Source organism: Pholis gunnellus (assembly GCF_910591455.1).
Source record: "Pholis gunnellus genome assembly, chromosome: 19".
Classification (NCBI taxonomy): Eukaryota; Metazoa; Chordata; class Actinopteri; order Perciformes; family Pholidae; genus Pholis; species Pholis gunnellus.
In genome coordinates this window covers 2,760,156-2,774,225 of record NC_136546.1, presented here as the reverse complement: position 1 = coordinate 2,774,225, position 14,070 = coordinate 2,760,156, and the positions used below count along the sequence as shown (strand labels likewise).

Genomic DNA, 14,070 nt, shown 5'->3' with positions numbered 1-14,070 from the left:
AAAATGTTCTTTTTGACCAGCAAGTATTATTACACCCGTTTCAATTAATTTGCTGGATTTGTCAGAATGACGTTATAGATATCTTGAATAAAAAGTCTGACTATAGTCATAATGTAATAACGACTAGTCAAGATGACTTTGTTAATACTGATGATAGTCAAGCTTGGCTAATAAATGTTTTAACGGCTTGTCATGCTATTCTAGTGAAAATACAATTTTAACGAGGAGAAATGCTCTTTGGGATATCTAAAGTGTATACATTGAACTGGCAAGCCGTTTTAACATTGAACGTTAATCGAACCACACTCCTCTGTAATTATAGGTAATGGTACGGCTTGCCATAGCCTTTGGTGTTTGTGTTGGTACTCTGTGGACCCCAGGAAGACTACAATCACTACGTGAAAGCTAATAGGGGTCCACGTAAAGAATGCAGATTATGATTCAAATGGTGGCAGAAACATCAGATTGGGAATCGGATGGAACAACACGTGGGAGTCCGTTACCTAGATGTTGATGAAATGTGACGTTTATGGAACAACGTGTGGACATTTTAAGTAACGCTGGGCTATATTCTTTTTAATTGTATTCCGTTTACTTGTTTAAGTGTATTTCTGTTGTTTAGTTTATTTGGATTAAAATATATATATGATATGCTTTACAGTAGGCGTAGTGTCCACATTTCCTCTCTGCAGTCGTATTTGGAGCCATAAGCATCATATTACCGAGCTCATGCCCAGTACTTGAATGCAGCATCAGACAGCACCAAAACACAGAACCAACTTCCCGGGATTTTCACGCGTGCCGTTGTCATGGAGCTGAGTTTGTTTCTTTTCCCCGGCTGACACGAAGTGAATGGTCGTGCTTGAAAACAAAAAAACAAGCAAAGTAAGGACTTTGCGGCGAAATAAACTCGGCATACGTGTGACTGTCCTCGCTGTACAAGGACCTTTAAAGTTTTCCAGCACAGGTAAGAAGCGCGTGCCAAACAAGGAAATGCAAGGTGGCTAGCTAACATATATATATATATCAGACGAAACAAAGCGGTGCACTGACTGCTCACTATAATGGCTCCACAGGCTGTTGTTCAGTGACATAACTACAACACATGTGCTCTGTGATGATTGATCATTGAGTTATTTAAACCAACAATATTGAATATACAGCAGCCAGTCTGACATGTATTGCAGGGTAAACACAGGTGTAATCGCTAAAAAAAAGGATAGGTTCCATTATATTTATTGTGTCACAGCCATTCCAGTAAGCCAGCATGCACAGTACCAGGGCCCCGGCCCACCTAAATGGAACAGGGCCATAATAAATGTTATTAGTTACACCTGTGTTCACCCTGCAATGACATGTCAACATTGCAGCTGGGAAAGGGGCCGCTTGCTTCCACCCTTCGTCGTCAGCATGTATGCCTACATATGTGTCAGGAAGTCATATCTCCTTTTCTATATATTCTTTTTTTTTTAACCAGCCCTTCTGACCCCATGATGAGTGGCGGAGTAGCAGAGGACCGCCTGCAGGTCCTTCAGATCTACCGCCTGCTGCAGTACGTCCATCAAGGGGATAAGGAGCATATAGAGAAGATGGTGAACCTCGGGGTGGAAAACCTCATCAACCTCAGTGATCCGCAAGACAACACAACGGTTCTTCACGTGGCAGTTTCAGCCAACAATCAGGGTGATGGGCCTCTTCTTTACTCCGTCAGATTATAGACTTTCTGTTTGAAGAGAACATGTGAGAACATGGTGCTGCACTGGCCTGCTGTACCCATTTTATCCTTTGCAAATGAAGCCACGACTTGGTACATGCTAACATTTGAAAGCAATGGATTTAGGCAGTCAGTATGTTTACATAACTTGAATACTGCAAATATCCAGTTTACTGTAACGTTATTAGATGTATACCCAAAATCCCTTTTTTTTTTAAATAAGTTGTTTCTTGAATTTATAGATTCAATTTGGATTTTTTGCTGCACAGCTTTACTAATGTCCAGGACTTATAGGAGAGCATGTACACAAGGCTACTGTACAATTTTAAAGAGAAATCAAGCAGTTCATAGAACGTACTGCAAACCCCCCAAAAAGAGGTCACCTCAGTGTCCTGACTGTTTCTGTACGCCTCCTGACTCCTTACAGACGTGGTCAGCTTCCTTCTCTCCCTGGGAGCACACCCTGACACCCAGGACAAGATGGGCCTCACCCCGGCCATGTTAGCTGCTGAGCTGGGCAATGATGCCATAATGGCACTGCTGGTGCAGAGCAACGCTAATCTGAGACTCCAAGACACTGAGGGCAAAGGTGAGCTGTAGCAGGCCAGGCGTTGCCATGTCGCCATATAGCTAATAAACTTGGGGAGAGCAGGGTAGTACATATTTGTGATTGTTTTAAAGGAACAATGTGTAGCACTAATGGGGATTTATTGGCAGAAATGGGATATAATGTTAATAAGTATGTTTTCTTTAGTGTATAATCACCTGAAAACAAGAATCACTGTGTTTTTGTTCCCTTAGAATGAGCCATTTATATCTAAATACAGAGCGGGTCCTCTTGACTGAGCTGGTCGCCATTTTCTACAGGAGCCCAGAACGGACAAATCAAACACTGGCTCTACATAGGGGCATTCATGTTTTCACGTTTTTGCGTTCGCCACTAAAGTTCTCCTACGCGTTTGGCACAGTTAGTTTAATACTTTATTAATCAAGTAGTTTTATTGACATGGAAATCTTTTTTTTATAGCAAGAGTCTTGATATAAAGTTTGTGGGCTGAAACATACAAATTGAACTATTTAGATACAGTTTGAGGAAAATGGTGGTGAGAACAAAATTGGCCCGTGCGCATTAATTCAACGTTCATATCAAATCTCATATATATGAAAATATCAAAAACAATTGGAAACTGATATCATTCTCAAACTGATGGAGAACTGAACTGTCTGGTTGGATTTTTACAAGACAAGTGGGCTTTTTGGGGAGCCTACTGGGTCGGGGCCCACGAGTGGTCCTCAGGACTGAGGTACTGACAAACCGTAAGATTCAATTAAAATAAGAAAATTAGAATTTTACAAAGCTAGTTATCTTTATATCTAAATGTCCTCAAGAATTCACAGACATTAAAAAACATAGTAATTCAAAGAAAGCATGTCAATGACCAGCTATGTGTGAATATCACCACGCCAGTCACAGCATCATCATCAGGTAGAGACAAATGTGTGTTGCCGATGTTAGCTAGCTAACTGATGCAGTGACACAAAATGAAATCGTTTTTTTTAAATGAAAAAGTGACGTGGGAGACAACCCTGTCATTACAGCTGACAGAGGCATAACACATATTTACAGCCCAGTTGATTTTTTCATACTTTTTTATTCATGTTGTTTTTTTTTATTTGGGAAGGGGATCCTTGAAATGTATGTGAGGTAACGGAACAGCGTCCCTTCCACTAATGTATTCTCATTTGAGCTTGAAGTGTCGATTTCTCTAATAGAGCTGTTTTCCCATCTTAAGTTAGTCCAGCAGGTTCGCTGTGGATGCCTTACCTTGTCTCACAACTCATGAAAATGCATGGTGCCTCTGTTTAGATATTGATGAGGAGGCTGTATCCCTGACAAGTCCAGTCAGCGAGCCTTAAGTTCTTCTCCAGGACCTTGTTAAACCAGTTGTGATAATAATCCCAATTACAGTGTCCGGGGCATCGATTACTGCAAACAACATTCTTTTGAGAGTGAGCGAACAAGAGAGGGACAGAAAGAGAGAGCTTGAGTTACAGTGAGAAGAAAAGTATATGCACGTGTGCAATGTGTGCATGAATTCATGCTTTTGTATAATGCATGTTGCACCTGTATGTGTGCGCACGCTTGTGCACAGTGCGAGGATGTGTGCACGTGTCCGTCAGACCGCGTAGGTACATCTAATTACAGATCAACCTCTACTGGTGATCCCCACCTGTGAAACATGCTGAGTAACCTGATACCTTCCTGCACTCCCCGAGTTTGGCCCAGTCTCAACACTCATAGCCAACCCTAACCCCCATAGGCTGAGCCTCAATAGTCACACGTTTGCCTGTATTATCCTCAGTGTTATAGAGGTCTGGGTGGGCTGCTTCCTCAGTGCAACATTAAAACTATAGTGTGTTTACAAAACGCCCATAAGCTAAGAAGCTATTTCTCTATTGTACACTCAATGCAAACAAAATGATACATTTCATACATCTTTACATGGACTGCTCTGATCTGACCACAAATATAAATATTATCATTATTTATTATCATTTTAAATATTTTTGGTCTTCATTGGACAGTTTATAGTTATAGTAGCGACAGACAGGAAACAATGGAAGAGACAGAGAGGTATGACCAACAACCAGGCGGCAACATCCAGTTCTGAAGAGTGAAGCCGATGCGGAAGTGTCATAAAACTTGCATTCTCTCTAGTGTCCACCAGGGGGCGACTCCTCTGGTTGTATAGAAGTCTATGAGAAAATGACTGTCTGTGGTCATCACAGTGAACAGTGTGTCAGTGTGAGCCCTTGTTGCTGTACTTTATCTCCTTGGAGCAGAGGCTGCATTTAGCATACTCTGTCTTATCAATGTATTTAAAATACTGTGACAGCAGGAAGCTGTACTCACGTCTGTTTAGACCTCCACCTTTATCCAGGCCCAGCTCCACCTTTATCCAGGCCCAGCTCCTTCACATCTCAGCGCTGCGTCAAGATGCGCTACACAAACAGCCTCCTCTTCCTGAAGCTCTTTGACCTCATCATCTCATCAGTATCTGGGCCTTTCATTCTACTTTGAGTTAAAACAAACAACCTGCAAACAGATCCGCTGGTATTCCGGTTTAACGTTAACCAGTGACCGCGTGAACTGAACCGGAACACGGAGGGGGGGGGGGCGGGGGCATGTTTCATCACGTTACGTTTTTTCCTCCTAAATCGCGATAATGACGAACGTTAACAGTCCACAAAGTTCCGCATGCAGTGAACATTAACTTAACCCAGCAAGTCTGAACTTTAGCGAAACATAACGTAACTTAAACTGTAACGGAGGGAAAGACGCTGTAGACATCTTTACGCTGATTGGCCAAGACTCGACACGTCACATCAAAGATGTTTTATTGTGAAGATCACTACGTCACCTTTTCTCCTCGTCTCACTCCAATCTGAGAAACGCTGGCAGGCCAGTTGACCCCCCCCCCAAAAAAACTCTACGGATCTACATGATTCAAATGCATGATATATTTTGATTAAAAACTGCGAATTTCGCCGAAAAGTGACAAGTTGGAAGGTATGAATACAATTCAGCATTTCCCCCCGTGCCCCACCTGCAATACCGCTGCGCCCCACAGTTTGAGAACCACTGATTTAGTAAATGATGGTCCATTTAGTCACATAGACCATAAAGCAGGGGATGCTTTAGGGCGGGGCTTATTGTGATTGACTCCTCCGCAAAAAAACTACATGGCGACAGCACTTCTTACTGTCAACAACGAAGGTTATGTGGTTATATGGCTATTGGGCTTATGAAGTTATTTTGATAATGTTGATATTAATATCTCTTCTTGAGATGCAATTTAAAAGCTGAATGTCAGTCAGATATATCTCCCATTTGCCTTGATCCCTCTGCCTCTCTTTAGGCGTGTTATTCTACTGCATCTACCCCACCAAGCGTCACACCCTCTGCCTGGAGATGGCTCTGAAGAGCCAGGCGGATGTCAACAATGTGTCAGCGCAGGGGACTCATGTCTTCCAGTTGATGTGTGAAAAAGCCCAGGAGTGTACCCCCATGTGTCTCATCATGCTGGGTGCAGGAGCGGACCCCAACGCAACAAATAAGGTTAAAAAATACAATGGGGACTGACACCGAGGCATTGTGGGAGCTGAGGCAATGGCAATGGAGTGTGTGGGATCTGAGCACACAACATAGCGTGATGCCGAAATATTCTCAGCTGAGAAGTTCTTTGTGCTGTTTGTTTAACCTAAGACCGACTCCTCTCCCCTCTTTCTCATCAGAAAACCGGCGTCACGGCGTTGATGGAGGCAGCCAAGGCGGGCTCCCTGCAGCTCGTTAGAGCCATTCTCAAGAAAGGGGTAAACCCCAACGCCCTGGATCGAAAACGCCTCACAGCACTGCACTATGCCACCATGGGGGGCTTTTTTGAGGTGTAGTAGGAGCTCATCCCATGTGACTTTTTTTACTATCAAAATGACTAAATAATATTAAATTAAAAACATTAAATATGATTAATTGCTAATATATATATATATACAGTATATATAATTAAAGTAATAATAAATACAAACAAAAGCAGTAGAGCTGTTGTTGTCTCCCCACATTAGCTGTTTTTATTCCTAGTTTTCTGGCTTTCTGAACTAATTTAAATTACTCAAATTACAGCAGTTACTATTAGTAACAGTGGGAGTTTAGATTAAAGATTCTATGTGTTGCTCTGTGGTGTTCCTTCTAGTTGATTCCGGTGCTGTCCGCATACTCAGCAGACATGGGTGTGATCAACATCGAGGAGTGCACAGCCCTACACTACGCCGCCGCCACGGGCAATGCTAACTGCTGCAAGTTCCTGGCACAGAGAGGTGATGAGAGAGAGTGTAACGTTAACCCTGCATTGAGAAAGATAGCTCTGTGGTAACTAATGCCATCACAGGGTCAAGACAGATTTATTTTTGTAGTCGTATGTTTTATAAGCTTTAATCTCTGTTGAGAGACATGCAGAGCCAGGAAATAAAATTGTCTTCTCTCGTCAAGTATTCAACAAAAAAGAGAAGAAAGTCGTAGAGTATGCAGCTGCAAACACTGTCCCAAATTGAATTAGGTAATTCTACCATGTGTTTATATTTTCCCTAAAACTGTGATGGATGTTCAGGTTGTAACCCCAAACTGAAGAACCAGGAAGGTTTGCTGCCACGTCAGATTGCCAAAGCGGCCGGTCACAAAGCGGCCGCCAAGGAGCTGAGGAAAGCAGAGCGGCAACAGAGGAAAGGCAAAAAATCCAAAAGTGTGATCCCCACATCAGATCTTTGGGGCCTGACCCTCCACGACTGGTCTCACGAGCACGAGGCTGACTTACGGCGAGCCTTTGAGAACAACTCGGACACAGAGAACACAGTTACTGCCGAGAGGTTTATTTCAGTGTTGGAAGAACTAAAAGCTCCGGTTGAACTAGACCAGCTCAATACGGTCATCACAGCACATGGCAAGGGGAGAGAGGGCTACGTCAACATTAATGATTTCATCAAAGGTGTCAAGTACATCAAGAAACCATTCCTCCTCTCCTCTTATGTGCCAAAAACGAAAAAGGGAGAAAAGGGAGGGAAAGGAGGCAAGAAGAAGGGTAAATTTGTCCTCCCCGTGCCCATTTGCACCGTCCCACCGGAGCTCATGCCCCGGCGACCGGACGGAGGCCCACCCGACTTCATGATTAAGACATACTGCAACTGCTCGGACATCCGCCGATTCGACCGCGATCACCCGCCAGAACATCCCCTAATGAATGACTCAGGATGGTACGTAGAAAAGCCAGAGAAGGTCTACGTCAATGTCAACTACTGTGTGAAAAGTGGAGACCTGGAGTCTCTGGACCTCGGTTTCAATCAGAGGGTTCCTGTGGATGTCCAAGACCAGTTCTACAAGACCCCGCTCATGGTGGCCTGCTCCAGTGGCAAATACGAGGTGGCTCAGTATCTCCTCAGTCGGGGGTGAGAAACATCACGCTTTCTTATTTATTTGTATTTGTTAAGATTTGCAAAGATTTTCCCACTGAAGCAATACAGATGTGTTTCTTTGTTACATTCGTGAGGATTATTACTGTTTAGTGAAACGGGTTATCGACAATGTGAATTTAAAGCAGCTATTATCAATATTTGAATAGTACCCACATGAAAACAAGGTGACAATTTGAAAGGGGTCGCTTGCAGTGAATCAACAGCTCCCCTCGGCTCCACTGAGCCTCAAAACCAGTTCCATTCTCAGCTGTTGGTCTATCTCTGTCAGTGGTAACGTCAGTGACAAACACATTGTGACTGCTTCACAATAGGCCTTTTTTTTACTGCAGCCATTTTGACAGGTGTATTTAAAAACATGAAGTATGGCCCTGTTCCATTTCGTGGGCCAGGTCCCTGGTACTGTGCATGCTGGCTCACTTCAATGGCTGTGACACACTGAAGAGAATGGGACCATAATTGATTTGATCAATTACACCCGTGTTTACCTGCTATGACTTTGTCAAATGGCTGCTGTGGAAACAGCCACTAAAAGCCAGCCTGTGTTCTGTCAGTTTAACGCTCTCATTAAACTCCAGTTTGTTTGCAGCGTCTCAGAGTTCTTTAGAACAGGTCGTCTTTAGTTATTAAGCGGTGATTTCCTCATCAAATGGTGAGGTCAGAGGTCAATTCTACTCTCCTTGGTTAGTGTGTTAAGATCACCTGGATATAAAATCACAAGCTAAATGTATTAAAACAAATGTAACCTAAAGACAAACAATCGACATACCCTGTGACTACTTTTAACTCGACTGGGAGAACTTCTCAGATCTGCTGTATTGTCGGTGTGTAACCAGGCCCACGCCCTTTAAACATGATAACACGCGTGTTCCTGACAGGGCCGATGTCAATGTGTGTGACCAGTTCTTCTGGACGCCCCTCCACCACGCGGCTCACGCTGGCCAAGTGGAACTCATTGAACTTCTGGTGAAGGCCGGGGCCTCCGTAGACGCCCGGGCCCTCGGAGGAGGCACGCCCCTCATGAGGGCCATCGAGAGCTCTCGACCCTCCTGTGTGGACTTCCTCATCAAGGCGGGCGCCAGTGTCAATGCAGAGAACAAGAAAGGTTTGACTGTACATCTAAAATACATAGAAGTTCATTTAAAACACTAATATTTAAATACATTTCATTTGACATATTAAAATAAACATTGGGAAATATAACTGAATTGGATTTCATAAAATTTTGAGGAAGCAACATAGACAATAGGAGCCAGTAGATTTGGTTTACAGTGCACACTATGAATTCATAATAAGTTTTCAACTTTCAGGCAAGCTGGTTATAACTGTGACTTGTCCTGTCATGTGATTGACCATATTTTATTTCCCTTCAGAACAAAACTGCCTCGACATTGCCAGAGCTTTTGCTGACTCCAGGATTATTGATTTGGTCAAAGACAAGATGGACTCTCTGCCCAAAACAAAGGAGACAGCCAAAGGAAAGGGGGGCAAAGCTCAAAAGCCTAAACCTGCTAAGACAAGGGTACCCAAGTAACTGCATTAAAATCTTCCATCTTGTGGCTTTCAACTTTTTCTGTTTCCCTTATGTTTCAAATTTAAATTTCGCTCTTTTCCTAATTCACTGTTCACTGTCCACAAAACACATTCAGGCTTGTTCAGAAAAAGAACCGTGTCAATCACTATCAGACACCTCCGATCCTACCAGTCAGTACACCTCAGGCTGCTTCTATCAACTTAGTATCGTCTCATCACATAGCTAAATGGAGCAAAATGACATGATTACGATAGCAAGCTAACTAGTATCATCAGCGCTGTTTATTGTCTCAGGCCGACTCATCAGACTCTGATGCTGATGTTGCTCCAATACATTGGTCTTTCTGCTCTTTGCTGGTGACGATAGACCATCAGAAGAGACGGCCGCTGCATTGTTTCCCTCACTGTGGTCTTTGTGGCTGCCATTGTCACACAGCAGGCTGGGATATCAAAGTAAAACATAGCCAACATTGGACTGGAGGTAATCTCCCACCCTTGTTTTTCATCTGTGTACTCCAGCGTCTTCCGTCAGCATGAGGAACCTAAGCCTGTAACCAAATCTGATTACTCTAAGGCAGCAACTTGTAAGCAAACTAGACCAGATGTCTTATGTTACACCTAGACCATGCAAGCAATTCAATTTGCATTTCCTATTAGGAATCAGGCCCAAATCTGACAAAATGTATTGATTTTGTCATTAGCAGGTGATGCTGTAGCACAAGTTCCTCAGGAATACTCACAGTTTAAATATAGCTGCAAGCAGCAATTCTGGGGAGCAAGAAAAAGTCCATCCCACAGAATAAATTGCACACAGGTACAATATGGAGCTGTCTACCCACTGAGCATTTTTTATCATAACCCAGACAAGCACAGGGGCGATATAGACCACTTCCTTTGTCTGCTCCTGCAATAAATGATGAAGACAATTGATGACTGAATTACAAAAATTCACTCATTACTACAAGAAACTGATGAGCCTATTCAACTTACATCCAATGGAACTTATGAGCAACACAATTGCTGTAAATATTGCATGCACCCTTAAGTCAAACTAGATGCTTTTCATTGCAATGTAACACTCACACATGGCTTTGAACCTGTGAAACTCATCACTGAATTGGTAAGAAATAGGATCCTGTAAATGAGACAGACACAAACGTAAAATATGGTCATAATTCCTAATAATAATAATTCATAATTCATAATGATCTACTGTCAAAGTCAGACAACGTCTTAGAGTCTTTAACCTCTGGTCTCTAGTTTGTGGTTGCAAAGTTTCACGGGGCTGTGATCATCGTAGAGGTCACAGCAGGTCATTTTATACGGTGACGTCGAGTTTGAAAACATGACATCACACATGAATAGAACTGGGCTCATTGGATCCACGAGAGTGCCAGCTTTCAAGTCATACCCAATTTCTGCAATTCCAGTAGGTTTTAGGGACCCCACTATAAATAGGTATTCAAACAGTATTTTAGAATAGGGGAGAATAACTTATCTATATATAGATATATAGATATATATCTATATATACTGTATATATATATATATATATATATATATATATATATATATATATAAATAAATGTATACTGCATGCAAAAGACTGCATGGTTTTTGCCCAATTTTCATTCACATATCTTGAGGTGAGAGGTCGAGGGAATCCTTTGAAAATTGCCGTCATTACCTACAATTGAGCGTGAGATAGTAGTGCTTGACTCCTCAGGTTTTATAGTCTCACATGATGCCTGTGCCAAAGGCAGCCCGCCAGCAGGCCATCCAATCACAGACAGGTTAAACCAATTTCTTTGACTAAACTATTATCTTTTAACCATCTTTAACCTCATTTCTTCAACATTATAAAGTCTTTCCTGCATAATGGATTTGTGTGTCAGCTAAATATTATAGGGTTTCAAAACAAGTGAACACCACAGTAAAGGCACCCATTGGGCCTTTAAAGCTGGAAGCTTATCTAATCTTTACTTCACTGTTTGAATGTCCAGACAGCGGCCAAATGAATCAGCTGATGTCGACCGGCCCAATATTCACTGAATACCCCAAGAGTTTAAACCCACAACAAGCTTGAGACATAGAAGGGAAGCTGATATTCTGAAATGTAAGTTGGGCTGTAGAGAAGGACCAGAGGTGATGATGGAGGGATTATTGTGTTGACTCTAAAATGTAAAACCTGCATTTCTTGGACTGACTAAGCAATGAGTTCAGTGGTCTACCATAGACTCAGAAAAAACACCTTCAAGTGTTGAGACCTGCGTGTCTTACTGTGAGTACAGGACTGTTTGTAGAATACTTTGCTCTGGACACATCTTCTGACAAGCAGCTGACATATCTTACCCTTCATTTTCTCTGGCTGACCTGGTGCTGATAAACCCTTCCAGCCCTGTTCAGTAACCTCTCTCTCTCTCTGAGTGAGCTGAATCAAACACTTGAAGACCTTTGATTAGTAGCACCTGCACAGAGTACTTGATTTAAAATAAGGCAAGTCTGAAAAATCTTGCTGTCCCCTGCAGGACGTTACTGCAGAAACTTCAGCGCTCGCAGAGACATCTTCTGCAACAGCGGGGAAGACTCCTCCTCAGAGGGATTCCAAAAGCGTCATCCTGCAAAACACCAGGATTACGGCGGGGAAAACTAACACCGTGGATATCACCTTTGTGCCAAAAACGGTAGGGCTCATCACCATTCACTGGAGGTTGACTCTAGCGTCTGCTTGATAAACACAAGTTAGTACTTCTTGTCTGAACATGCCAAAATATCCCGTAAACTGCCTGTGAAATGTATTTTGATACATTTCGAGCTCAGCCTTGTTGTTGTAGATGTTTTGCCGTTGAATAGGGTCAAATTACGCAAATGTTTAAAGGCCCTATTATGCACATATATTACACACCAATGATATACAAGATATACTGCGATCAAATAAACATTTCTGAAGGTGAACATGTTTCCAGTCCAGAAACATTCTTAATGGTAATTTAACAACAGAAGCTTGTGATTCACGGAGTTAACTCTTGCACACTTGCCCACAGTGTTCCCATCAGTGCACTTGAGTTCAGTAATTACATCAAGTTGTCTCTGTCTATCTCTATTCATGACTTTCTCCTGCCTGACCTGTCTCAGGTTTGGGGGAAGCCGCCCACCACCAGCCAGCTGATGTCAAAGATAGAGAGACGGAAGGAGCTCTTGTCCCTGAAGGTGGACTTGGACGACTTCATGATGCCTTTCAGCCAGAACATGCAGAGGAAAACACTGGAGCCGGCAATGACCACAGACTAGACCGAAAGGAGGTTAGGCAGCAAGAGACACTCTGTAACAATTACAGACATGGGATTTACCGTATTAATCTATTTATCATTACGGCTGCTTTAATCAACATAGTCGGACATCATGTAACTAAACCTCTTCAGTATCAGAACAATGCCAATAAAAAGTCAGAAATAGTTTGAAGGACAGTACATGTATGATTTCATCACACTAATCTGTTGTTATTAACAGTCACACGACAACTTCATGCAATTAATAAGAATGTGAATACTCACCTAAAAATGGAGACGTTTCCAAGGTACTGTACAGTATGCCCACAATGCTCAGCAGGCACTGTTTGTATATTGTCAAACAAAACAAAAATAAAACAGATATATATTTGTTAATACCCTGGAACATGTAAAGATTTTGTACATAAATACCCAACTGGGGGCTGCTGTAGTGCCAGCCTGGTTTAAAGTGAGAGCCATGTTGACCCTGAAAGTCAAAGGTTCTCTATATTAATGCAGAGCATTACTGTATCATCAAACAACTGTTACCTATGTAAAGATATAGAGGAGTAATATCTACCTGAGCAGAGAATGAAGTCACTCTTCCGGCTGCATGTGCCTTTTAGTGCATGTCAGTGCATGTGATCGTTAGCTCCGTCTGCACTGTTGCTGTTGTGAGCACCGTTCGCTGCTTGCCGCCGGCTGAGCTCTTGCCATGTTGAGAGCCGTGTGAAAGCAATAGATTTCATACTGAGCACCTTTAAAAGATACAGTAGGTTGACAGTTTTTAAACTCTTATCTTCAGCAGTCAGGTGTCCATATGAACGTCAAAACAGGTTTTACATGCTGTTCATACTGTTCATACTGGCCATTAAGAGGGAATTATGAACCAAAAAGGCTGTACATTTGCTAAACTTCATTAGACTAACTCTGCTGAAGCCTCATCACTTACATATGGAAGCTCATCAGGGAGGGGGAGGAATGAATACAGCAAGCCAAACCTGTTACAACGTGCATGGGCTCTGATCATTTAAACATCTAAGAGCGTAATCACATAACACTTGCTCTGCGTGACTTGGTCAAATGATCCAAGCAGTTAGTGGGCCCAGTTAGATGGACATGACATTAGGCATCCGAAGAAGAACAGTCTGAGTGTTACAGGCTGTGACTGAACTTAACTGGGCGCAGACTACAGGGGGAAGCTCTACTGTACGTACATACTGCAGTTAGGAAGTTGGGTTAAAATCCTCCCCTGACTCTGCAGTGCTGGAGCTGCAGTGAGAACCGTGTGGAGCCTGTTAGAAGCTGCTGATGAGACGCTGTCTGTGTCTTTATCTTCCCTTACTGGAACATTCTTTACAGCGTGTGAAACGCGCACTTAGACATATGCTGCAGTCACACAAAAGAAACCGGTTTACTCAACAAATGATCAACTCTCAGTGCAGCCAGACGCTCGTCCAGTTCAGTTTGATGTCACTGCTGCAAAACATCAAGTTGCCGGCAGAAAAAGAACCGCTCTCCGGCCAGATGCAG

General features: G+C 42.7%; 1 protein-coding gene across 1 annotated transcript; it reads left to right on the top strand.

Annotated features, from left to right (window-relative positions):
- Positions 1 to 1,490: 1,490 nt before the first annotated feature.
- ankef1a (ankyrin repeat and EF-hand domain containing 1a) lies at positions 1,491 to 12,559 on the top strand (the record flags this gene model as incomplete). The annotated part of the gene is made up of 10 exons (XM_079180185.1): positions 1,491 to 1,683; positions 2,142 to 2,303; positions 5,635 to 5,834; positions 6,011 to 6,160; positions 6,466 to 6,589; positions 6,880 to 7,711; positions 8,614 to 8,840; positions 9,109 to 9,257; positions 11,797 to 11,952; positions 12,404 to 12,559. The coding sequence occupies 10 exons, from the start codon at positions 1,491 to 1,493 to the stop codon at positions 12,557 to 12,559; spliced, it is 2,349 nt and encodes a 782-aa protein (XP_079036311.1).
- Positions 12,560 to 14,070: the final 1,511 nt, after the last annotated feature.